We start from the raw sequence: 27,550 nt of genomic DNA on the forward strand, positions 1-27,550 counted from the left end.
GGCATCCTCTTATAATCCATCTTTATTTGTAAAAATCCACATATAAAATCTTCAGTTTCCTTTTACAAAAAAAAAAAAAAAAGGCACATAAAACTACTCAAACTCTCATCCCCATGGACTGATGGTCAGACACTCCCCCCACCCCCACCTCCCCCTTGCTTTCTCCTCCAGTCCATGTTTCTTCACGTTTCCTTTAGTTTCAGCTCACTCCTGCCCAGGCACAGTTCTGCGCTTGCAAAGATGAAGTACGCACACAGGGGAGATGGTGGAGAGGTGGCATGGGCTGTGCGTGGAATGTTTTACAGGCGCTTTTTAGTAGTAGGTCTCTTTTTCCACCCAACCTAAAAGAAAAGGGAGCAAGAAAGCAGGTTTAGTCTTGAGGCAGACCAATATGAAGTTCATGAGAGCTGCTTTTAGGCTTCGAAAGCTTGCACTGTAGCACCTGAACTAGTAAGTGACCCATCACAATGGAAAAATCGTGACAAATTGTTAATGCGCTGCAGTTTTTGGGCTCTATACCAGCTTTCTAGAACTACCCAAGCATTGATCAGTCTTTTCCACCTCCTTCAGTGCATCAGTACTTTCATATACTGCTGGAGAACGAAGGCAGAAGGACAGAGGAAATCCTCAATTTGAACTCACTGCACTATTGATGTCGAGGAAGGGAAAACACAGCAAAACACATCCCTGCATAGTGCTCAGCACTGGGGGTCCCTGAGCACCGTCAGAGCTTCTGCAGAGCTCAGCAGCGTAAAAAGGTGGGGAAGGAAATACACAGATTAGCAGCATATTCTTACCACCAGGGTTGCGTCTGATAATGAGCTTTCTGACTTCATCGTACAGGAATATGAGAAGGGAGTATGGGAAAGCGCAGAACCACCAGGTTGGCCTGTTTGGGAGAGGAGACAGTGAGAACACAGGCAGCGGAGATGCTCTCTCTTCGCCTAGCGGAGCTCTGACTCGACGGCACAGAAGAGGGCAGGAAGGCTGGCATGTCCCAGCTTGCCAGGGCACCAGCTCCCACAAGGCTGTGGTTTAGCTGAGAATCCTCCAAGCCAAGAATTACCATCAAGTCTTCTGCTGCAATAGGTTCATCCACTTTTGGATATTAATTCCAGCACAAGGTGTGTCATAGCACCTTTGTTCATCTCCGTACCAGCACCTCCCCACCTATTAATGTAGCAATATTTCCTCTAAGTACACACAACCTTTGTGCCCACAGCCTTGCTCACTTGAACTGCATTGGTTTCCCCAGATTTACACGTGCTAACATCTAGCTGCTGCAGGCATTGGGCAGAGGCCAGCTTTCTTCAGAAATGCTGACACTTCAGCACCAAACTCTAGACAACACTTCTGAATGGATTGCAAGAGGTACCAGGGTGGGTTGTTGGTTTTGTTTTTTTTGCAATGAAAAATTTCGTGGCACTTAGGACTGTTCAAAGTTTGAGACTAAGCCCTGGACACAAAGTGTTGCAACACTGTTGAGCAATGCTTAAGATGTTCGCACCCTCCCAACATCAGAAAGTTACTATGCACTAACTGGTCATCTGCACCTAACATAGCATCCTTCAAAAGATTTTTACTACTTGTGCCAATTCCGTGGAAGGTAGAAAAAGGCACAAGATGTCATCACCAGTTCTTTAATAAAGAGTCACCTGGCCTGTGTTTCAGAGCAATTCAACTGGCTTTCTCTGGAGGTGCAGCCCCCTACCCATAAAATACTCCACGCAAGTTAAGTACAAGAGCAGCTGCACTACAGCACAGTGGCACAACTGAAGTCACGTTGCTAATTTTCAATGGGGCACTGAACTGCAGGCTCCCCACAAACAGTAAAGCAAAGCAAACCCCTGGTGTGCCCCACTACAGCAAAGGACCACTCACACCCTCTAGCCTGAGCTCTTCTGGGTTGAGGACTAGGTTTCATGCTCCACAAGCTCACTTTTATCCATCTCCCCACCCAAGCACTACCATTCTGCAGTACAGCCTGCTGCACAAAAAATGTGATGCAACTTACTTGAGAGGGTACATCCTTAGAGCAACATCCATCCCAGGGCAGTAGGAGAGGAACGCAGCCAGAGCGGTCTCCTCAAAGAGACCAAATATTAAGATCTTGTTCCTAGTAGAAACAGAAATGCAGTCAGGAACAAAGTACTCTCACAGATGACATCCTGAAAAACCACCTAGTTGCCACATGGTAGTCGATAGAAACAGACATTTTGGTCTAGCCCAGAAATCCATCAGGTGGGGACTATCAGGCCATCCAAGCTGATGGCCCAGCTGTCACAAGGGTATTATGTCTCTAGACAAAAGATACATTCCAGTTCACAACTAAGTCAGCCAGCAATTGCTTTCATTACAAATTCAGAAGGCAGCTGGGGTTCACGCCACCAGATCTCTTGATCAGCTGCTCTGCTGCTGCACAACGCTGTGCGCTGGAGTATGTCACTGTCCTTCCAGGTGGGCTAGCTCCCACAGCCAACAGAAGTCAGCACTTCGCACTGTCTCAGCCTGACTACTGCAACAGGTACTACAAGAAACAGAGCACCCCGTCCCTCTTATCCACTACCAAGGCACCACACTGTTCAAGACTTATGCCAAGATCCCCAGAGAGTGCTGGGATGAAGAACTAGATTGCCATGTGCTGGAGAATACACAGAATCCAATTCTAAATCCCTCCATGGACAGCCTGACTTATGACTTACTTCATCCCCTGCTGGAAGACAGAGTTTCTTCGGGTCTTACAGATGATCAAGTCTGCCCACTGCACAACCACAATGCTGACGAAGAAGGCTGTATGGCAAGTGAACTCCACTATTTTCCTCTGTTCGTAGGTCTAGAAAGCGGACAAAACAGAGAGCATGCATTCAGACATGCTGCCTTTGCTCTGGTGCTCACACCAAGTTCAGCAGGCGTTTAGAATTCTGGCTGGCAGCCTCCAAGTGGTGCCTCACAACTTACCCATTGCTGCCCATAGCTGTCTTCCACATCGTTAATCCATCTGTCATCCCACTGAACTCTGATCCCTAGCAAGCCAGAAGGCCAGAACCCGTTCTCTGCCATGATTACAAAATAGGTGAAGAAACCTCCAAGGGCCTGGATCATACCTAAACACGTAAGAACGAACGACAAAAAACTGATGAAGCTACTGTGCAGTGCAATTATTAACAGAAAACAGTTTGCAGGAGACCCCAACCACCTCAAACATTACTCCTTGAGGGGCTCAGTCTCCCATGCAGCAGCTATAGAAATAGTTCACACTAACATCAAACTCAGCTGCGACTCTTTTGCTGAGCAGCTTCTCCTCCCAACTTTGTACAGAGTTACTTCTGTGCTGCCCTGTGCTGTGATGGCATAGTACTCAAGGACACAAGATAAAACTCCCTTTGTATTCTCATTAAGCCTTGGCCACCCCCAATCCTTGCAAAATATAGTCAAGAAGGTTCCCAAGGTCTGCTGCAATTAAGCATGCGCTCCTGTCCTGTGAACTGGGCACGTCTCTGTAGCTGCCTTTAATCAAGACTCCTAATACTGTGTGTTTAGGGATACGCTGGAGAGAATCCTTTACTTCTAATTAAACTAACAATGGGATCTATGTTCTTGCTGAACAAGTCTGAACCAGAGGAGAGCTGGTTGTCAGCCAGTTCCTTTACAGCGCTATGCAATTAAACAAAATTACTGTGAAAGCAATTCAATGGATCAAGCTGCACAAGCCACCGCTATGTGCCACAGGGGCAGAATCATGGCAAGAGCTCTTAACAGCCTGAGGTTCTGGTTTATACATCCCAAACCTCAACTCTACCAGAGCAGTCACTGACTCAGGATGGCGTATAACCCCCACTACCACCGAGTTCAAACTGGTGCCAGAGAAAACAGACCAGCTTACCAATCTGCCCATAGGCCATGCTGATCAGCCGTTCATTCACCAGCTTGTCTGTTTTGGGATTTCTGGGCTGCCTCTTCATGATGTCACTCTCTGCTTGCTCATATGCCAGGGAGATAGCGGGGACCTTGGGAGGTGGTAGGACCACTGTTAGAACCATTTCAATTTTCCACTGTGTACAGCCTTCCTTGCCCCATGTTTTCAACCTGACAAACAGCACCGCCCAAAACCTCTAGCTGTAGTATTCAAGAGGGACCCTACCCCACCCCCCACCCCCGGTTTGTCCTTACATGGAACTGAAGGATCCTCAGACTCTGAAAGCCATGAGACAGGGAGCACGGATTACGAGTACCAAACAGTCACTGATTTTAAACCAGAACGCTAGAGAAAACTGTATTTAAGCATTTTCCTTCCACCTGCCTTTTCTTTAGGGTACCCAAGAACACCCACATTTCTTCCCAAAATTTCTTCCTGACACAAAAAGACATTTACCATGTCAGTGCCCAAGTCAATGCAGAGGATGGTGACTGTTCCTAGTGGAAGGGGTATGTTTGCAATGATGAAGATCAGAAACGGTGTGATTTCAGGAATGTTACTGGTCAAGGTGTAAGCAATAGACTTCTTCAGGTTATCAAAGATCAGGCGCCCTGTGGCAAGGAAGAGAGAACAATGCAACTCTCACTAATCGGCAGAAAGCAGCCAAGTAGCTCATGGGCAGCTTCAGTAGCACTGAGAGGCAAAATGCTAGTGCAGCAAATTGTAGAGTTCTCTTGCATGTAAGGATGAGACTGTGTGCTCCACGCACGGCATCGCCTATAGAGAGTAGTATTTTTGGTCACATCAATCAATCAGGGTTCACTGCATACTAAGGATACTAAGCCCTGGTTTCCCAAGATCGTTAGGAGCCCCTGAAGGTACCCTCTGCTCTGTTCCTGTTTGAGAGCTATTGCTCCATCAGGGAGGAAAATGTGTCAGACTCAGCTGGCAAAGATGACTGTAAGGTCAGTGTTAAGCAAAAGGACAAAGTAGCTTTTGTTGCTCAGCTGCTTCCTACTGTTACTCATCCCAAAGCGTCATGCTGGTCCCACGGAAGGGGAGAAGACCCTGAAGGGAGGAGGACAGCACGGCCCTCCTTGAAAACACTTATCATGGAGACAAGCTCAAATAAAGGAGAGCCCTCCAGATGCTTCTGTTTCAGAGGGAATCAGTAAGTTACATTGCTGAAGCACACCACTTTGTGACTACTGTAGACAAGCTATAAACTCACCTTCTTCAACACCAGTGACAATGGAGGCAAAGTTATCATCTAGCAGAATCATGTCAGCTGCCTGTTTGGAGACATCTGACCCAGCAATGCCCATAGCAACACCAATGTCAGCCTTCTTCAGGGCTGGGGAATCATTCACACCATCACCTGTGACTGCTACAATAGCACCCTAGTCACAAGAACAGGGAGAGAAAGACTGAAATCATCGTGTAATAGCTTTTCGGCCCAAAACATTTCTCCTGTCTTTCAGGAGATGAAGCATAAAATCTACTTCACTTTACAACAAAGATACCTCAGTTTCTCCTTGTCCTCCCCTCACCCCTTTCCCTGTTCTGATCAGGCTTATCATAGAACCATGCTGCTCTCCCCAAAGGTGATGCTGGACAATATATAAACATGCTGAATCCTCATCTCCCAGGCACCTCCAGAGCATTTAGAAATTAAACAATTTAAATACCCTAGGATCAGAAGAAAGCCTCAGTAAAAACGGAAAATGTTTTCCTGCAAGACCCTTATATTTATGTATCGTAGAGCAGCCTGACAGTTGCCTTCAGCTGCTGAAAGACTGAGATCTAGTCTGGTTGTTTACTTGAGGGCACTGAGAAAACTAAGCCCTGCCACTTCAGAAGGCAGCATGGGTTGACTGTGGTTTTATATATATATATATATACACACACACACACAGGTTTACGTATATCTCTCTAGGGATTTCTCCAACATGAAATCCCTGGACTCCCTCTCTTTACCTGCCGCTGACAGCCTTCCACAATTATAAGCTTCTGCTGAGGAGATGTCCTGGCAAAGACAATTTCTGTATGATGAATCAAGATGTCATCCAGTTGCTCACTAGTCATATCCTTCAAATCTGAGCCATGAACAACACAAGCTTTGGCATCTCTGCAATCAAGAGACAATATAATGTTTTACTTCACAAGTCCAACTGATTTCTCATTAGCTGTATTTGGCCCATAAAACTATGGCTCTCCAGAGCTCTAGGGAAAGACCAACTCCTGCTGTGACTAAATACTAATCCAGGCAGCCTCTGCACAGAAGTTTCACGCTCCAAGGTAGATGGTGAACACAAAGAAAAAGACAGCACCAAGCAACAGACAAAAAGCCCCATGAGCAGACTCATTCTTTCTACTGCTTTTTAAAATGCACCAAGGCAAAAACTATTTGTTACCACAGCTCTTGGGCCCTCTGCAAGAAAGGAAGCCCTGGCTGAGGCAGTTGGCTTCCACCATCACGAGAGATGCTGCGGTCTTCTGCCGGCAATCTCTTTTGCAACAGGCTGATGATCTACACTTGGCTCTTCACAGAGAGAGCCCATCCTATGCCAGTTCAACTATTCCACACTCTTCAGCAACAAAAGCATGCCACGTTATATTTAGACTGGTTCGGTACCCTGCACGCTACAGCAAAATACCACCTCTCTCACTCAGCATACCATCCCTTATAGGTCTAGGAGACTGTCCACACAGATCGTGACATCACCCAGTTTAGACAGGGAAATTCCTTCCCCACCCTCACAGCCAGCTGCTGACCTGCTCAGTCACACAGCCCACTGATCCCCAGCCTGCACTGCCAGGTTGGTAAGTTACCCTCAAAAAAAAAAATACCAAACCAACAAAACCACTTCCCCCCCGCCCCCCCCCCCCCAAAAAAAAAAAAATCAGCCACAATACTTGTCATCCTCAAGCTATTTCATTCCACAGGGTGTCTCTATTCACAGCTCATAAGCTAGGTGGCTACCCTCCAGCTCAAACACAGGCTGGGTCAAGCTAAGCAATGCAGACAGCCCAGCCATTCTGCAAACAGCCTGCTTATGCCAAAGGACATTTTCTGAGGATGCCTCAGTTCTGCACTAGGCTATGAAGGCAAACATTAACCTCTTAAGAGGAAGGAATTCCATTTTCACATTTATGCTGCTTCTAGCTACTGGCTAGCATCAATTCCTCTACCCAGCCCAAGTCCTGCTCCCTTTGCCCACCTGCAGTCAGACCCAGAAGTCCGAGAGCAAGAGGGACAGAGCTGGGCTTTGAGTAATCAAGTTTATAGGTGTCATTTCAGCTCTTTTCCCTAAAGAGTATAGAACAGTTAAACAGAGTTTACTTTTGGTAGCCCATTCAGTCTGGACTGTGACTAGCTAACTGGGTATTTTCTTTTTACTGGAGTTTCCCCATGAACCTGTAAGTTGTATTACTAAACAAGCCTGACTAAGTATACGTCTGAGGGCAAAGCTAGACTATTTAAAGATCTGGAATCACAGGAGTACGTGCATTTTGGGCTCTGCAACAGCATTGCTCAAAACAGTCCCCAGCCAGCCACCTCCCTCCCCCATGCCAATTCAGATGCTTTTTCCTGCCTGCTACATTGGGCCAGTATGTGGGGCTTGCACAGTGACATGAACCAGGCAGGGCAAATGCTCAGCTCATGGGGAAAGAGTTAATCCTCAGAAGACTTCACCCAGCCAGCTGTTTCTCTCCCCCAGCATGGGGACAGACCATCAGGACAGGCAGCTACAGGGCCAAAAAAGGATGAAAGAAACTACCTGGGTTTTCTGTATAGGGCTTACTCCTAACTACTACCCATGCATAAGACACAAGCACATTCAAGACAGCCTTATGCATTGTTCAATAACTCAAGATACACACTGAAGAGCCACAACATGCTGAGCAAAGCAGACGCTGCGAAGCTTTTCATGTCTAGAGAGAGATGCTGAGGGATTATCCAAGGCAAGAAGAGAGGCAAGGGCTTAATTCTTTTAACAGCTCTGGCCTTCCCCCCCAGCATCAGTACCTAGGGTTGACCTGGCTGACGGGAATGTTGAGTCGAGCAGCAATATCTTCTACTGTTTCATTGCCCTCAGAGATGATGCCCACACCCTTGGCAATGGCTTTGGCTGTGATCGGATGGTCTCCAGTAACCATGATAACCTGAAATGCAAACAGACTGCCGTGAAACCCTTGCCTGTGCTGCAGAGCAACACTGCCCAGAAGGCAGGGTCCCCTGAGACTAAAAAGGCCACGTGGCTTTTGTTCTGCTAGCAAGCCCTGGCACAGAGCAAGGCTGAGGTACAGGCAGTAACCTATTACCAGCATGCAAGGGATTGAGGTGGATGGAAGACAGAAAATTGCTAATCCTGAGTCAACAGATCCAGTTCCGTTTCCAGCCTGTGCTTTGCTCTCTCATCTCGGTCAGTACTGTGGGACATGCAGAACACACCTGAGCCAAATCACATGCTTTGGGACACCGCACCACCAGCGCCTGCCAGTGCTCTAGCAGTTTGGAGTCTAACTCATTTTTTCGGTCCGTTAACACACAAGCATTTGTATTTAACTCAGAAATGAAGCCTGGAGTAATGCTACAAAAATCCTCATTAACACTTGTCTTCACTCATGTTACAGTGACACAGAGACTAAGGGAAGCCCTTTACATGCACAGGTATAGAGCAAGGCAATTTTCAACCCAGGAGTAAACTACCTTGATCCCAGCGCTTCTGCATTTGCCCACAGCATCTGGCACAGCAGCACGAGGAGGGTCAATCATAGACATCAGTCCTACAAAGCAGAGTTTGTCTACAGGAAAGTTCACTTCGTCTGTATCAAACTGGAAGCCTTCAGGGAACTGATCATCAGGCAGAGCCAAGTGACAGAATCCTGTAACACATCAAACCCATGTTTACTCTGTTCCTACAGATCAGGAGGCAGAGAGAACAAATGCTTATTGCTTCTGCAAACAGCTACGCAAGAATAACAGGGCAGTGTCAGAGGTTTAGCCAAGGCTACTGAGGCCGGAGCCACGCTCCTATTCTGATAACTACTAGCTGTTGCTAGGTGCCCAGACACAGCTTGCTTCACATGCAGTGGAGCAAATCTAATACCACGTGGCCCCACGGAGACCTGAAGGTCCCAAATGCTCTGCTTCATTTTGATCTAGGCAACCCAGCCGCTGGGCAAGACAAGACCCCGCAGGCTGCCTTTTAGATTAAAGGCTAAAGGCAGGACCTGTTCCTATATGAATTGCTGAAGTGACCTTGACTCAACACCACGCTATGGTTACGCTGCAGGAACACAGTACTTAATCTGTGGGGACTCTGCACAGGAGCATGAAGGACAAATCTTTTTCCAATTGATAAAGGCTGCTGTTCCTTACCTAACACTCTCTCCCCGAGGCCTCCCAACTCAAGGTAGGCATTCTGAAAAGAATCTTTCATTTCCTCGTCCAGGGGTTGCACTTTGCCATGAATAAGAATGGTGCTGCAGCGATCCAAGATCCTCTCTGGAGCTCCCTTCATCACCAGCAAGTAACGGGATTCTGATGGATTTGCATTCTTGTGGATAGACAGCTAGGGTGGAAGCAATGAAATTGTTTTATAGACATGTACTGTGAAGGTCACGAGTAATCACCATCTCTCAGTGTTTTGTGCCTACGGTAACTTAGGACAGTTTGTGATATTCTGCTCTGCTTTTCCTTTACCTGCACTTTAAAAAGAGGTTCACAAACTAAGGAATTACTATGTATACTTTAACATTCACATTATAAGCACAGATGTTGCAGTGGCCTTTTCTGTATCCAAGTTCTACCCGTTAAGGCCATTTCCTAGCAGTTCATTCCTATTTCCAGATTTGAGTTCTTCCATTCTCCACGCATTACTGCTGCACAGGAGGGAAGCATGCCTGGCCATTTCACAGCAGCGTCATGACACCTTAGGGTCAGGGCAGCTCCAGAAGCTTTTATGCAGTATAACTGATATGGTCTGTTCAACTTAAATTCATAGTCTTCAGCAGTCTACAAGCAAGCAATGACTAGACAAGATTTTGGTGCCAAAACAAGTTTTGAGGCACACTGCGTGCAAATTTATGTAAATGTGTCACACAGCGGCTCTCCCTCAAGAGAATACACACTTACCTGGTACTTGTTGGTAGAATTAAATGGAATCTCCACCACTTTGGGATACCTTTCTCTCATCTCCTTGACAGAACCACAGCATAATTCAATGCATTTCAGAAGTGCAGACTCAGAGGCATCTCCTGCCACAGCTCTCTGAGGGAAGAGACAACTATCAAAGCATACATCCCAGTGGACTCACCACAGAAGATCAGATATTTTTAAAAAGTTTATTTATCTCAGCCTAGTCCCAGCTTCTACATAACATGATATGAGAACAGGGAATAAATAATTCTATTACCTACCACTGACAAATACTGTATTTCAGATGCCAGGCCTCCCAGCCTGAGAGAGCAGCAGTCTTCTGGTGCCAAAGTCAAGAAGCCCTTTTAAAGGGCAGAGAAAGTCAGATAATCAGGTGCAGTCAGAGAAAGAGAGGCTGGAAGGTAACCTTTGAGAAGAACGGCTGTAAGCCGTTTGCCACGACGAACAGCAAAGGCGAGATGAAGACTGATGACATACACAGAAACACTCGCACGTGCTTTCCCACCCCAATGTAAGATCATCTTATCAAGCCTCTGGCAGAGAAGATTTAATCTGTCCACGCCTCCTCCCTCATAAGGTTAGAGCTCAGAGATTGTAGATGGGGTTCTCAGTTCTGGAGAACTCTGTGTGCCCAATGTCCTGCTGCAGTTCTGTTTGCTGCAATTTGCACCAAATTTCTTGCTCTTCTGATCTCTTTGTGATGAGAATTATTTTTTATTATTTTTTAACTGCTTTTTGGTATCTCAAGACTTTTCAACCCTCCCGCCCCTCCCAAGCCTTCCTTAGATGAGAGTAACTCCAGCTCTTCATCTTGGGTCTAAAAAACATGACCTGAAGTTACAGTCAGAGGAGTGCTAGAGAAAAAAAAGTTTGTTCCATCATTTCTATTACTACAGCATCAGAACACCCTTGGGAAGAAGCTTACTAAGCAACATGACTAATATTTGACAGATTATAAGCGCTGTACAGTTAATTTCAACCCTGGCTGGGTCACAGTTCAGAAGTGGGAATCTGAATTGATATTATGCTGGTGTTTGCACCAGTGCTGAACCAGCAAAAGCTTAAGAAACCAAGACTTGCCAGCAAGAACAGACTGGCTAAAGACAAACAGTCTCCCACTGCTGCTCCCCCAGCTCTGGCATCTACTCCCAGCTTCCAGAACTGGGTGTTTGTAGCTGTGTACAAATGCCAGAGATAGCAGTTCTTAGAACAGCCATTGAGTAACGTCTAGAAAAGCCTTCTGGTCTTTCCTAGCCCTGTCAAGTATCTGACCTCCCAAACAGACTGTAGATGCTAGTGGGTGGCAGTGAGTCTGCTGTAGGAAACATCTTCCCAGCCCAATCTCCTCTGCCTGTAGCACATCTATAAAAGCACCAGACTGCAGAAAAGATTAAGAGCAGCAGACACCCCTGCTTTGCAGGTTCCTGTGACCCACAGGACAATCTCACTACCATTACAAAAGGGTAGTGGTAGGAACAGAACAAACATTTCTTTTAGGAACTCACCTTCAGAATTGGTACATTTTCTTGGTTGGCCTGAAACACAGCACGGTTGCAAAGACCTGCAACTCTGGACAAAGCACCCCAAGTAGCTGAGCTCTTGTCAAAGGAAGCACCTGAAAGCAGGGGAAGAATGTCAAAAAGCCCCCCCCAGAAAAATCACAGAAGCCCAGAGTCCCACAGGCTTGGAGCAAGAAGCCTTTACCTCAGAAATAGGAAATTAGAGCCTGCTAGCACACTACAACTCTTTCAATCCTCCTCCTTTCCCAGGTAGTTGATGAACAGCTGATTATTTTGAGACCTCAGGGTCAAATAGCAACAGTGCAGGAAAACACCTCTGCTTTCAAGATTCCAGCAATGGCTGGATCCAGCAGCAGCGGCCATGCTAACTTTGGCCAAGGGATTCTGGACAGACATTATTCTTTCAGAGGGGCTTGAGTAAGGGATGCTGGGTTCCACTTTATCCATCACCCAGGAACTGGATGAAATAGCTCCCAAAGGAACAATGCTTAAGTAAAGATACTGCTCCTCTCATGCTGGCTCTTAAGTTGGCTTCAAGGGAGATTAGTTGAACAGCCAGTTAACTGATAAGCTAATGTACTTTCCATGAAGTGACATCTTCTAGGTTTATTTCTACTGCAGCCAAGCCAACCGTTGCCAAGCCAGAACTGAGAGCTTCCAAATAACACTTTATTTATAGCTTGTTACTTTGCACTAGTTGTAAAGACCAAGAACAGTAAAGCAGCTCTTTTAAGTGGTTCAATCAAGCACAATGTTTTGGAGTGGTTGGGGACAGGGCGCAGCAGCAGCACTGGAAAAAGTTTATGCTAATAACGTGTTGCAAGCACGACGTTTCACAAGCTAGACAACAGCTGGAAAACTCCTGAATTTGGTTGTACTAAACAGTTCTGGAGATGCAAGTACCTCTCTGAACTGCACAGCACATTGAGATTTCAGATTCTTATCAATATCTAAAAGAAACTTCCTGCTGAAGTTTTACTGTCACTTCATTCACTGCTACCACTCCGTAAACACAACCAGGGTGTTCTGGGAAAACCCCTGTTCAGGGCAGCCATCTAGCTCAACATGGGAAATTTCCATCTGCATCTAAGTCTCAAGTAGTTTATTATCAGGGTCAAGACCTCTGCTGTCCATGCTTTTAGCAGAATTAAGATGGGGCAATTTCTTCAGATACGCTTTGGCAAAACTAATCGGGTACTTTGAAGTGCAGAACAGTATTTGTACACACTGGACAAATATAAGGGGCTGAACATTCAAGAGACTCAAATATCAAACCAGTAATTCTGACAAAAACAGCCTATACAGAGTTTAAGGATTAAACAGAACTGGTACAGTGCAAAGCTTTCTGTGTGTCACCAAGTCTTTTAACACTCATTGTAAATAGTACGTCAGAAGCCCTTGCACTGTGAACTTCACTTGTACTGGAATGCTAGAAACATGGGTTCTTAGAAGTACAGGAAACTCCATTAAAAAATAGCTTTTTTCTGAAATGCCTCAAGTGCAAAGAAATGGTCTTACCACTCTGGTTCTCTGTAGTATCAGCCTCATGAATCTGATTGTCAAACCACATATGTGCAACCGTCATGCGGTTCTGTGTCAGAGTGCCTGTTTTGTCAGAACAGATAGTGGACGTGGAGCCCAGGGTTTCCACAGCTTCCAGGTTCTTCACCAAGCAGTTCTTACGAGCCATACGCTTAGCTGTTAGCGTCAGACATACCTGGAGACAAGGAAGATGACAGGTTGGCTGTGCTTGTGCACCAAATCACTGCTACCCAACTCACTGTGGGTATGGAACAACCACCAGCTTACATACCCTGCAGTGATACCTAACTCCAGGCTCACCCTGCCAGTGCAAAATAAACAGCAGCATTTAGGCCCAGCTGCTAGATTTAAACGACACATTTTCCTCATCACAAACCGTCCAGAAAAGGACCTGCAAGATTTCAGTCTCCTGCTTCTTAGTGTGTTGGGAAGGGATTAACATGCCCTAGACTAACATTTTGGTTAAAGTCGAAAACTGCAAAACAGGTGGAGACAGGCCATGTATGAGAAAGGCCTGAAACAGGTCTGGTGACAACAGGGCTGAAACTCACCAGTGTAAGAGGACAGCAGCTCCAGCTACCCTTTCTCACCAGAGGCTCTTATCTGGTTCCTGCTCCCAACTGTGCATTTCCCAGCTCCATTGCTGCTCTGCCTCCTGAGGCTGCATGGAAGCCCCCAGCCTTACCCACCGCCTCCCCCTGCACAGCTGAGCACACCTAGATACTCCCACCATCTCTTCAGGAAACCAAACTTCACACCTAGATACTCCCACCATCTCTTCAGGAAACCAAACTTACAGGAACCTCTGCCAGGTCTCAGATCAAAAGCCAGGACGGGACTAGAGTGACGCTTGCTGGATGCTCTGCCAGCCATTCAGGGTAGGAGGGCTGGAGCACACGTGTGTGCAAAAACCCTGAACAGTTGTAACAGGAAGGCCCCTTCCTGCCACAGAAAAAGGCAAGACAAGTCCAGAACCCCTAGTCTTGCTCACTTCAGTTCTACAGTGCCAAGCCCCTGTGCAGGCCTAGCTTAGGGACCCATCTTCATTAGATAAAACAGCTACAGGACTTGAGATTGATTCAGGCAACTAGTCTAAATACACCAAATTTACAAGGCCTAGCCATATACACTCACCACTCCATTACTTCAGTGTCTACCTCTGACTTCACACTGATCATGAAGCACTCCATTTTCTTAAGAACCATATATGCAACTCCATCTTCTTTCCAACTTCACTCACCGTGACTGTTGCAAGCAGCCCCTCAGGGACATTGGCAACAATGATCCCGATGAGGAAGATTACAGCCTCCAGCCATGTGTACTCAAGGATGAGTGAAAGGATGAAGAAGGAGACACCCAGGAACACAGCAACTCCAGTGATGAGGTGAATAAAGTGCTCAATCTCCATGGCAATTGGAGTCTTTCCCCCTTCCAGTCCAGAAGCCAGGCTGGCAATACGGCCCATCACAGTGCGATCTCCAGTGCTAATGACAATGCCACGGGCGGTGCCTGGAAGAGAGACACGTTTCAGAAAACAAAAACCTCTTCCCCAAACACGCTGAGTTTGCTCAGCCTGCCCTAGAGTTCAGCAGTCTCTGCCCAAGATAATGCAGGTAGGTATTATAATGGCCAAAGTCCCCCACCGTAGCATTTCGTACTCTCAAGAGTAACCATGAGAAATAAATGGAGGTAAGCGTTGCACAGGACCCTCGTGTCAGACTGCACACCCTCTCCCTTCTATCCCAGGGAATCAAGTGCCAACTGCAGGGAATTAGAAGAAGCCATCTTCAAGAAGCAGTGTCCTCTTCCCTTCTTTAAGGGAAGGCCCATTTTTTCTCCCCAAGGCTCTTGAGAAAGATCAAGAATGTCCTTCAGTTCTGCTGGGTTGGGGGGGTTTGAGGAGTGGGAAAGAGCAAGGGACAAGCTGCTGGTGAGAATTTGTCAGGACAGGACACAATAGGAATCAGGCAGAACCTTAACCCATCACTGAACAGTCACACCTTGACGCCCTGTGGGTTTGGAAGAGATGCTCTGGGCTTCGGCACAGACTGCCTACCACCATGCTCAGAGCTGCAACAGGAAGTTCTGCCAGAGATACCCGAAATTCCTGCTTTCTGCAGCAGCTGTAGCATTTCTTATAGCTCTGCCTAACCACCTTGCTTCACATGATGTTATCTGTGCCTTAACACTGCTGTAGCAAGGCAGTCACGCTTTACAGCACATACCTGCTCCTCAAAGGAGGAGCAAGAAAGAAAAACCCCAAACAGTAGTGCTGTGGAGTTGTCTTTGTTGTACAGTACTGCAGATGCAACAGGCAAAGCCTTTGCTGGGAACTTTCAACCTGCTCTTGCATAGCAGGAGTAGGCTAGCAGCTAATACACTAAACTCGCACAGCATTTGCATTGCTTACCTATGCAGTTCAATCCCTAGCGTTATTAATAAGCTAGGGAAGTGGGAGAATCACATACCTTCCACGCAGTTGGTGGAAAAGAAGGCAATGTTCCTGGTCTCCAGCGGGTTCTCATTGGAGAAGTCTGGAGACCTGGTCTGAGGCTCTGATTCACCAGTAAGTGAGGAGTTATCCACCTACATGGAAGAGAGTACTTTGTCATACACAAGTAGGCAGATGCCTTCAGCAATGAAGGCTGATAAAGCAGCAGGCACTCCCCCTACCCTTCTCTTCCACTTCACCAGCCATTCACAACTTAGAAGGCACTCTTTTAAACCCAACTAATTCATCATCCTTCATAATGAAGCTTTCACACAGCCCGTCACTGCTGTACCTTGCAGCCATGAGCAGATATGATCCGAAGGTCAGCTGGAATTCTATCTCCTCCTTTCACCTCCACTAGATCTCCAACTACAACACCTTCAGCATTTATGCTGATCTTCTCACCATTTCTGACTACAAGAGCTTGCTGAAAGACAGTAAAGAAACAACCTATGTCAAAAGCAATCTGAAGAGCTCAAAAGATCAGAGTATCTTAAAATAGTTGTGTTATGGTTCTACAAGGTTTCTACTTGTGCCAAGATGTTTATCTCTCATACGTGTCATTTAAGAAAAACAGCTATTTTTGTTTCCTTGATATTGAAGTTCCTTGTTACCAAGGTGACAGTGAGATAGTTAGGTATAATATAGACTTTTGTGAAGGATCTGAGTTTTAGTGCCCATCACACCAGTTACTGAGCTTCCCAGACTATCAAGAAAGTGTCCTATGAACATTAATAAGCTAGTGGAACTCACAGGGTGCCAGGGACTGCCCTGGCCTATTAGCAAGGTTACTTGGAGCCAGAAGAGGAAGGAGTCTCATAGACCCCTCAAAATTAAAAGCTAGTAACTCACACTAACAGCCAGGCCTTTTGCAATTGAGACCGATGTTTTAAATAGTTAATGAGCTTCAGCAAGCTACAGCTTGGCAGATCTCAAGGAAATGAAGTATTCCATACCTGAGGCACCATGTTCTTGAAGGACTCCATGATCTTGGAACTTTTTGCTTCTTGGTAGTAAGAGAAACAGCCAGTAATGATAACCACAGCTGCCAACACAACACCCAGGTACAGCTACAAGTAGCAGAGAAAGTAAGTCAAGAGGATGATCTGCCTGGAAGACTTCCAGTTTGTCCAGACAAATTGCTCAGTATTTAAGTGCCCTGTTACAAGGCATGGAGGTACTCGCAGTCTCTGTACATTTTGTACACAAAGGCCATCCACAAGCTAGTGTTGTTAACACAACACAAAGGAAGTTGGCTGTCCATTTAGTTACGTGGAAGCACTCCAAGACATGTTAAGCTCACACAACTGGATTTCCCGTGCTTATGGGAAAACCTTCTGGACTGAATGCTTAGAGGAAGTTAATCTGCTTTGAGCCAAACGGGCTGCTCGGTCTGCCTTTGAGGTAAACCAGACATTTTTACTTACATTATCATTGTTGGGCTCCTCCTCCATCGCACTTTGTATGCCATAAGCCAGAAAACACAGGATAGCACCAATCCACAACAGAAGCGAGAATCCTCCAAAGAGCTGCCGACAGAACTTCACCCATTCAGGAGTGGTGGGTGGGGGTGTGAGAGAATTTGGGCCATCACGAGCCAAAATCTCAGCTGCACGTGCAGAAGTCAAACCCTAGAAAAGAGGTTCCTTTCATAGGCATTGTGGCAAGACTGACTGGGGAAGGTAGCTCTGAACTTGGTTCATGTTCTACAGCAGGTATAAGGAGATGCTAACAGGCAATGGAGATCTCCACAGCTGCCAGGGCTCTGCAACGCAAATGCAGGACATGAAAGCCAAGTGCCAAAAGAGGAGCTACAGGATGCTGGATGCTACTTGAGGAGCCTGCAGGCTGTGGGGCTACAAACATTAAAGAAGGGCAGGACAAGAAGGCTACAGCAGCAGGAGGAGGCTGCTGAGAAGGCTACAGAGCTCTGCGGGACAGCCCAGTGGAATCCATCCTATCAAATTATGGAACAAGTGAAAGCTGGGAGCCATAAAAATGATGACACTTTGGACTGGCCTTCCAGGAAGCTCAGCTTTCAGAAGCCAAGGTCTTTGACAGAAATATGCAAGTCTCTGCTGTTACAGAGTAAGAGCAGGCTCGTTGCTACATGCACTCATGCAAAAAATTTATTAAGCAAAGCAAATGAGAGCCAAGGTGCAAAACCACTGCAGTGCTTCTGCACTGGACTTTGATGTTAGCTAGGACATTTGCACACCTCTTCCTATAAAAGAGTAAAATTTTAACTGCTACTAGCCATCATGAAGTCTCCGGGCATGTGCTAGCTCACTAAACTACATCTGCAATACAACAAACATTTGCCTTTATTACAAGCTTCCCAGGGAAAAGAAAAATAAATCAAAGAATCAACTTGACCTTGGAACAATTCAGACACAGATAACAGTGACTTTGTTTCTAACAAAGTCACTAAAGTATTGCAGCCAGGCTGTACAGTGGGAGGATGAAGAGAAGTATTTGTGAGCTCAACAGTTCTCCCAAAGCCTGGGAAAATTAATTGGAGGAGGGGAGATTAAACAAAAAAGAAGAAAAAAAAAAAAAACCACACAAAAAAATCCAGACCACCCAGATCTCCCTTTGTGAAATGCTCTGAGCCATAACTGTTGCTTTTCAGATCAGGGCAAAGAGGGAGGGAAAACAAAGTCTACCTACTCGACTCAAGTCTGTTCCATATTTACGATGAAGTTCATCAAGGCTCAGCTTGTGGTCATCCTGAAAGACAAGAAATGGTTTAGTGGGGAAGAAATCACAGTCCCTGCAGGCTGATCAGCAAGAGCTGAGCAATTCCACCCCCACCCCAGGTCTTCTGCCCTTAACAGTTTGGTGAGCTAGCAAGACTCTAGCTCGTCTTCTCTGTGAAGCGAACCTCAATCTCATTCTACAAGTCAAAGCAGTCTCATTTTTAGTGTTCTTGTGACTATTTGAGTACAACATGACAGCTTTTTAAACAAACTCTGACTATTTCTTAGTGCAGTCTTTACACCCCCAGCAGATTCTGTGAAGCCTCAGTGGGTGATTTTTTTTTGGGGGGGGTGGGGTGAGGGAGGAGGGAAAAGGAAAGGAGTTGGGAAGGAAGGTAGGAATGCACAGAAGATTAACCCTGTAATTTCACGCATTTTGAAGTAATGCTGTCAGCTTAAGCAGTGTTCCTTCCTCGAAAGGGGCTCCTTTTCACAGCCAGGTTTCAACTGGATCACGTTGGTGCAGAGCAGTGCCTCACTTAAAAGGTTGTGTTGAAGGGAGCAGATACTTAAGTTAGTATTGCCACTGAACACAAAATCTCTTCTTGGAGTAAGCTTTAGTATCCCCTCTCCCTAACAATGGGGCCAAAAACGTAAAAGCCCAGACTCAAATCCACAGCAGAGAAACAAAACCTGCATCATCTTCAAGGAGCAGATTAAGCTGGATGATGCTCACAGACAGATGTATAGCATCATCCAGCACTCACAGCTGGGGATGGGAGACACTCCCCATAGCCTCAAACAATTAGAGGGAATAATACTGAGGTCAGTCTGAGCAGAGGCCAGCAGTAAATGGAGCTGTACAGACTCAACTCCTCAGCTGGACTGAAAACAGCAGTCTCACTCACATGAGAGCACAATAAAGCCTGCAACACCGCGATCCAGACAGCGCTTGCCTGGGTGAACAAATGCAGCTACATTGTGCTACAGGTAACACAGGCAAGTGGAAACTTGGGTTGCGTGTCAAGTGCCTTTTGAGAAGCAATGTTTTCAGGGCCTGCTGCGTGATCATCTTGACGCTGAAACATGTGCAGCACGTCTGGCTTGGAGACAGAGGGGACAAGAAGGGAGTTCAGTGCCTTTGGTCACACTATGCTGTCAGCACACTAGCTCTTTCTCTTTTAGTCACAGGTGGCACATGGCTTCGGGGATAGTGAACATTCTTAAAGCTGCTCTTTCCATGCCCTACACTCTTACCATTGAGACTTCCTTTTTAAGCTCATCCATATCCCTCTCCTTCTTCCCCTTTTTCTTCTTTGTGCCATGCTCTGATGTAGCAGTGGGCTCATACTTGTCTCTTCCAGCCTGCAATAGAAGACACAGTACTGTTAGAAATGCCCTACCACCAACTTCTACAGCAGCAGATGTGAGCTATGCACGTGAGACTGCCAGGCACACAAAGCAATTACAGTTTATTATAAAGTTGTCTATCTGGACTTTAGTAAAGCCTTTGAAACAGTTTCCCACAGCATTCTCCCAGAGAATCCGACTGCTCATGCCTTGGACAGGTGTACTGTTCAACGGGTAAAAAACTGGCTGGGTGGCAGAGCCTGAAAGGTGGTGGTGAATGGTGTTACACCCAGTTGGAAGCTGGTCACAAGTGGTGTTCTCCAGGGCTCAGTACTGGGGCCAGTTCTGCTTAATATTGTTATCAATGAGCTGGACAAGGGGATCAAGTGCACAACTTCAGCAAGTTTGAACCTTCAACCAACATCAAACTGGGCAGGAGTGTTGATCTGCTTAAGGGTAGGAATGGTCTGCAGAGAGATCTGGACAGGCTGGATCAATGGGCCAAGGGCAACTGTATGAAGGCTCACAGTGCCAGGTCCTGCACTTGCGTCACAACAACCCCACACAATGCTACAGACTTGGGGAAGAACGGCTGGAAAGCTGCCCAGCAGGAAAGGACCTAGGGGTGCTGGTCAACAGTCTGCTGAATACAAGCCAGCAGTGTGCCCAAGTAGCCAAAAAGACCAGTAACATTCTGGCTTGTATTCAAAACAGCGTGGCCAGCAGGACTAGGGAAGCGGTCATCATCCTGTACTTGGCACTGGTGAGGCAGCACCTCGAGTCCTGTGTTCAGTTTTGGGCCCCTCACTGCAAGACAGACATTGAGGTACTGGAGCGTGTCCAAAGATGGGCAATGGAGCCGGGGAAGGGTCTAGAGAACAAGGCCTGTGAGGAGCAGCTGAGGGAACTGGGGGTGCTCAGCCTGGGGAAAAGGAGACTCAGGGGGGACCTTACCGCTCTCTACAACTACCTGAGAGGAGGTTATAGCAAGGCGGGGGTCGGTCTCATCTCCCATGTAACAAGCAATAGGACAAGAAGAAACAGCCTCAAGTTGCCCAGGGGAGGCTTAGATTGCACATTAGGAAAAATTTCTCCACCAGAAGGGTTGCCAAGCATTGGAACAGACTGCCCAGGGCAGCGGTTGAGTCACCGTCCCTGGAGGTATTCAAAAGGCAGGTAGACGTGGCGCTTCGGGACATGGTTTAGTGGTAGACTTGGCAGTGCTAGGTTAACGGTGAGACTCTCATGATCTTAAGCCTTTTCCAACCTAAATGATTCCACGAAACTTATGCCACTTCAATAAAAGCCAAAATCAATAAATAAGAGCTCAACGGCATCTCCAACACACAGATTACAGCCAGACATTGTGCAAGTCTAGCTAGGAGGAAAGCAAGCAACATGCTATTCAGTCTTGATGCACTAGCCCCAGCTCAAGCTGAAAAAGTCATGCCTAAGTGCATACACGTGTTCCCTTCAAGGCATTAACTCCTCCCTGCCCTTTGCAGGTTCCCACGTCCCCTGGCAAGAAGCAGCCTATCAACTGAAGATAAATAAGAGGTGGTATCTCCGGCTGGTCAAATCTGGGGGATAAGTTCCAACACTTTCATTCTCAGTTTGGCACCCTAGCTGGCCCGTTACGCAACAGAAATCTGCTTTCAATTTATGGCAGTTTGACCAGCGACAATAGTACACAAAGCAGTAGTACACTTTCGCAGATTCAGTCTGTGCTTAGTCCTGCTTATACTTCACAGAGCAGATGATTCGCTTAAAGCCTCTTTATTCAGATTCTCATTCACTTACATTATGGTTGATTCTACATGAAATCATGCAGCAGTTTAGAACTTGTCATGACAGGGTAAACAAGCGTCTAAGGACAAACAAATCATGACATAGCACATATAAACATCACTTAGAGGGCAAAAAAATAAAGAGTTATAGGCAGAAAATCCCAAACTACAAGTTTGGATACCCTGTAAGGTACCAAACCCAGGCACCAGCACAGCCTTTACTGCGCAGTTCCTTCATTAAGCACTCCATACACTTCCAGACTCTCAGAAGCCTCCAACAGCAGCTTTTCCTTCCCTTCCCTTCTACATGGGACCTATTACATCCCTGACAAGTTTTATGCAATTAGATTTTCACCCAGTAAGATCCCAGAGATGTAATTTTGAGATGAAACAGCAGTTAGTGGCACCAGAGTCAAGCCATTAACAGGATTAAGAAAAGGTTTCAAAGGCATCGCCTTGCTTGATCTTTGCATGAGCACCTCACATCACAAACCAGATTCCTGAGAGCAATCTGGACACAGAAACTACTGTTAGGATTCAAGAACTGAACTGCCCTGTTGAGCAGCTAGCACGGCAAATTTTTATTATTTATTCCAAATAGAAACCAAAACCAAAAGTGAAACTACACGAAAAAGAAGGAAGATAACTTTTAGAAAAGAACCCCTCAGTCACATCTAGACAAGTATTTCCAGTGTTCTGAGAAACCTCTGTGCACACCGCTTTGCGGCCACACTCGTACATTTCGTGTGCACAGAAGCCCTCTCTTGCCCTGCTCAGTAAAAGCAGGCTTTGCATCTCCCATATCCTTGCACGCAGCTACAGGGCTGTGCAATGGAAACAGTTTTTAAAAAGTGGAGCAGAGCCAAGTTTTTTGCCTCTTCTCATCCAGGGAAAGGAGGCAGAACTACAGACTAGCATTCCTGACATTCTCTTCCCTGCACCTAAACTCTCCTTTCACTTCTTAAAAAAAGAAGCCACTGAACTTAAACCAGCATAGCCCTCACATTCCAGCATCACAAGAATTTGCCACAGGGCAATTCACAGAAAGTCACCATGAAGCATCTCTCTCCTGCAGTCTCTGAAGGAAACAACTCTGATTTCCGCTAGAGCTCTACCAGACAAGTTCAAACACAGTCCTGCACAAAACACATGCTTATTGATGACTGCTTGAGGCAAGAAATGATTTCTAACGCAGGTGAAGGAGCTGGTGCCTTGACTAGCAGGCCGTCACCTTCAGCTTCGCTCCTTCCCCCCAGAAAAGCTTGGCAAGCTCTTGCAGGTGATCTAAAAACCTCTTGGTTCTTTGAAACTTCGCAGTTACCTGTCTTACTGGGGGCACCAGTGAACAGCCCAAGAATATAAGAGCGTTTAGCTCTTTCAGCTGCCGAGACAACCTACAAGTGGGCAAGCACGAAAAGGCTCACTGCCCTTGTTCAAGCACGATTTTCTTAAAAAAAAAAAACTTAATAAAACCCTCAGTGATCAGCTGCAGTCAAGACAAAAAGCAGATAGAGTTACTTCTTTCTTTAAGCACCCAAGCATTTGGGTCATAGTGGAATCCATCTTACAAAGGAGCTCAGAGTTCCTCAGTTAAAAAAATAAATAAATAAAAATAAAGCACAACACCTTCCCATCTGTTGCTTTAGTATTGCATCCCACCCTTACAGAGCAGGTCAGTCAGTAGCATCAGTTTCAGCTCTTGCTACAGGATCGTTTCATGCAGAGTCTGAACTTCCTGCTTCATCATTCAAATCTGAACATGACGCATAGATCAGAGAAAGTCCTGCCCCTTTCTGTGCTTTCAGGGCCGTTGTGTCTCTTCTGGCAAGATGAGCCCAATCTGTTCAACAAAGCCTCGTGCTGGCTGGGCTGCCAGGGGACAAGGGGTTCATCCCACCCCTCAGCGCTGTAGGATTTCCCTTGCTCTCCCCTCCTTTTCCTGCCGTACAATAAGCAGGTGGCCTATGGCACTTCAAATCCACGTCTTACGGAGAATTAATCACATGGCTTGAACACAAAGGAAGGTCTGTCTCATCAGAAATGTCACCCCATTACTTGACTTAGCCTAGGAACTCTGACTCATCAAAACTGCCACAGGAAAAGCAACACAGGGTTTTTTTTTTATGCAAGATCCTTTTTTTTTTTTCCATTGGCTTAAGCACAACATTTGTACATACCAGTGTAAGAATTTTTATACAGCCCCAGAAAATCCTATTGTCTTTCAAATACAGCTTATGCTTTTCCCCTCCACACTAATTGAGCCATTCATGGCTGATGTTCTCAATACAAGTCATGATTGACCAGGAAACGGGAGGGGTGCAAATCATCAGGCAAGCTCAGAAGTACCCTATTCTAACATCACCTAATCCAACAAGAAATGTCAAGTAAGAGCCAAAATAAATTACGCAGTCTCTGGAGGCCTGATTTGTTCTAGTACTTATGTCATTATAATCAACTGCGCAGAGAAAACAGAAAAGTTACTGTCCTGCTGCCTCATGAGACAAGTCACCAGTAAATACATTAACCAGATGAATCATGATACAGACTATGCTTATTGGACTGGAAACACTGCTCATGACCCTAGCAAGGACGCTAATGCCTTCCCTTGGATCCTTCTCACTCCCTCTGCAAGAACTGTGTTCAATCCCCTATCTTTAATCAAAAAGTCTAGTCAACTGCATCAATTGAACATACGCTCAGCTTCTAGGACAGTACAAAGCAGCTTTTACTCTACAGCTAATAATGGCTCATCGCAAGCAGACTGCTGCTTCCCACATTATGGAAGGACAAGCTCTCCTCCCACAACAAGGGATCTAAACTTTGCAAGGGTTTTCATCATCTGGGTAAAAACAGGACCACCCACACACCTTAAGCCTTCTGTGAATATTAGCACAAACACCTCTACATCTTGTTGGAGCTGCTTGAAGATCTGAGTGCAGAGCTGACTTTCCAAATGCCACCATTGGCACGGCTGAGCAACCCTTGCTAGGTTTTCAGCATGGTGAAGCTACAGAGTGTTGTCACAGAATCACTGAATGGTCACGGTTGGAAGGAACCTCTGGAGATCATCTAGTGCAAGCCCCCTGCTAAAGCAGGTATCTCCCACAATTCTTTGCCCAGAATATTAGTGCATCTTTACCATCAATCCAGACATCTCTAGTAGCTGTCAAGCACATAAAAACAAGTGGACTGGACACAGTTCTCCCCTAGAGGAGCCGGTGACTTCAGCTGCCTGGAAAGGCCTGGGTGAAGCATGAACTTCTGCAGTTTTCAGCAGGTCAGGATCCCACCAGGCTGTGGGACTGAAATCCACAGGGACAGACGACTTGCCAGAGAGCCTTCACCCTGTTGCACTGCTATTGCAAAAACGTGTATTGACTAGGCGCAGGGCTTGCTTTGGCAAAAGGCGTATCCTCTAGCCATAGCAATAAAAAGTAGGAATGAAAAAGATGGGGGAGGGAAGAGAGTAAATATATTTAAGATTTCTTAATTGCATGAGATAAGGATTGCTTTGATTTGCATAATTTCCCCTCAGTTTGTCCATTATGCAATAAGCCTTCCTGGTTTCTGACAGGAAAAACCCCTGAACTGGGGTTCAGGCATTAGCACTGACCTCCAGAAGCAACCCAAAGCACGCACTGATGACATTGCGCTATGTCTGCGCGGCGAGGGAGACCGAGCAAAACATGCTGCTGTCTGCGGGCAGCCTGCAGGCAGCTCTGAACAGAAATGAAATCCCTTCTGCCTTCCTCCAACACACACACCCCCTTGGATAATCTGCTTTTTGGGCTGAACGACACGGGCTCCCGGCCCTCCCCTTGTACTGTTACCATTTAAAGTAAAACAGGCGCTCCGATCGGCTTCTCCTCACAGCCACAGAGACAAGGAACTCGTTCTCTCACACTTATACTCTTAGATTCTCCTCCATCCCATAGGGAAAGAGGTTTCCTTTTTGGGCACCCTAACCCAGGGCAGGCACGTGCTGTTCAGTGCTGCAGCCACACACTGCCTTTTTCACAGCCTTGCCCTCACATCCCCATTTTTCAGGGGCTCCCCTATGGCCCGCATGCATTCTCACCGCTAAACAAACAAATCTTGTGACTTGCTACCAGAAAGCCTGAGGCAGCCATACCCTGGTGAATTATCCCTTGTGTCGGCACTTCAGTTTCAGGCCAATTGCTTTATGATCCACGCAACCTATGAAACCTGCAGTGGAAGCGAGACAGCTGGCAGCCCTCTATATTAGAAAGCATTTCTACCTCCTATTAGTCCAGCCAAGCCTCTGGAGGCCTTTTGCACCGCAGCCATATGTATACACATGGATTTTTCCATGATTTAAAGCATCCAGAAGACTGCACCACCACCCGATCCACCCTCAACATTTTATCTCTTAGATGACCTCTCACTGTACGCTGTACTACTACTACCTGTAGCTCACCGTACTGAAATACGCCACGCTGGGCTGCCAAGCATCAAAAGGACTTCACTGGGGCAGCAAAACCAAAGAGACCCCACCAAAAAAAACCCCTGAAAACCCATCCCACACACTCGTCAACCCTCTCTCTTCTGAATAACTGTCCATTCAGCCATGTTCTTGCAGCTCCCTTACTATTCACGAGGTTATGTCAACATTGCCGCTGTTGTACCGCTGGCGAGGACAATGCAAAGTCAAGGCAATGTTTGAACAGCGCCTGGGGAAGCGCGGAACACCTGTAGGCAGGGATGACGCTCCCACCTCCACTCCTCCAACCCTGCACCGTCACACTCTCCTTCGAGAAGCGGAGAAATTCAGCTTTTGGCTAAGCCAGCCTAAAATTACTAAAAATTCTAAAAAATCTCAAACAAAGGTAAATAAAAGCCTACACAACTCTAGCTACACAAGATAACGCAGGGAAGTATTTGACAGGAAAAAACCCAAATGTCCAAGCAATATATAAACCCCAGAAACTGGTCTTGTCTTTTTCAAAATTAAGAGAAAATCGGAGCAGCCCAAGAGGTGTTTCTGCTCCACACGTGGGCGCCTGGTCACAGCGTCCAACCCCAAGGAGTCTTTGCTCCTGTTTTCAGGAGCCTTCAGATACACTTCTCCTTTAGTTAAAAGGTACGATCCGAATTAAGGACTCCTGTCCCTGGGGTTTTGAACTAGAAACGCCACAGGTACAGGGTAGAAACAGCTGCACAGCCTCCTGTGAGGCTTCTATCGCCCCAATTAACAGGACAAACATCATAAAGGCAGAGGCGATCATGTCCCTCCTGCCACCAGCCTCCCACAGCGCTCTCAATGCTACCCAAAGCCAAATTAGCCCTAATGAACCCTAATAATCCGGACAACTCCGCTTCCCCCCCGCCCCCGCCGTGAAGTCTGAAGCACTCTGACGGGAGAGGGGGCAGCCCCGCTCCGAAAGGGCAGCCGATAACGCCGGCCCGGGGGCTGCGGGCCCCACACGCGCGGGGGCGAAGGGCCCCTCGGGGAAGGCGGCGGGACCGGGGCCGCACGCCCCCCGCCCCAGCCGCGGCTCACCGGCGCGGGGCCCCCTCCGCGGCCATGTCTGCGGCCGGGCCCGGGGGAGAGGCGCGGCGGCGCCTGGCTCCGCCGTGACTTCCTCCCCCGGCGGCGGGGCACGCTGCTCGGGGCCGGCGGCACCGGCGCCGCCCTCTAACGGCCGCTACCGCCGGCTCACACACAACGTGGCCGCCACCCCGCCGCCCCAGACAAAGCGCGGCCCCGCCCGCTCCAACCGGAGGGAAAGCGGAGCCCGGGGGAACCCGGCGGCGCTCCCGGAATCTCCCCCTCCCGGCCATGCGCCCCGCCCCGGGGCCCCGCCGCTCACCCCCTTGCCCATGGTGCCGGGCGGCTGCGTGCGGCTGCGGGCGAGGAGCGGGGCTCAGCGGCGCCACGTGTCCCGGCCGGCGGCAGGTGCGGAACGGCCGCCGCTCGCCTGCCTTCCTCCGCTGCCTTCCTCCGCGGCTCCGCTCCTTCGCTCGCCCCCCTCTCGGCCCGGCCCGGGTCGCTCCTCTCTGTCGCCGCAGCCGCCCGCAGCTCCGAGCGCCGCCGGCTTCCCGCCGCATAAAGAACCCT

General features: G+C 47.3%; 1 protein-coding gene across 1 annotated transcript; it reads right to left on the reverse strand.

Annotated features, from left to right (window-relative positions):
- On the reverse strand, nt 1–27,550 carry ATP1A1 (ATPase Na+/K+ transporting subunit alpha 1). The gene is made up of 23 exons (XM_055711592.1): nt 27,303–27,550; nt 19,592–19,699; nt 18,306–18,365; nt 17,063–17,266; nt 16,592–16,705; nt 15,928–16,062; nt 15,613–15,730; nt 14,385–14,653; nt 13,121–13,319; nt 11,588–11,697; nt 10,059–10,193; nt 9,303–9,495; nt 8,631–8,806; nt 7,947–8,083; nt 5,894–6,044; nt 5,148–5,316; nt 4,373–4,527; nt 3,884–4,007; nt 2,959–3,104; nt 2,703–2,833; nt 2,015–2,116; nt 798–889; nt 1–341 (listed from the first exon to the last, which is right to left on the reverse strand). The coding sequence occupies exons 1-23, from the start codon at nt 27,312–27,314 to the stop codon at nt 313–315; spliced, it is 3,069 nt and encodes a 1,022-aa protein (XP_055567567.1). The 5' UTR covers nt 27,315–27,550; the 3' UTR covers nt 1–312.

Source organism: Falco cherrug, chromosome 5 (genome assembly GCF_023634085.1).
Source record: "Falco cherrug isolate bFalChe1 chromosome 5, bFalChe1.pri, whole genome shotgun sequence".
In the NCBI taxonomy this organism is placed as follows: domain Eukaryota; kingdom Metazoa; phylum Chordata; class Aves; order Falconiformes; family Falconidae; genus Falco; species Falco cherrug.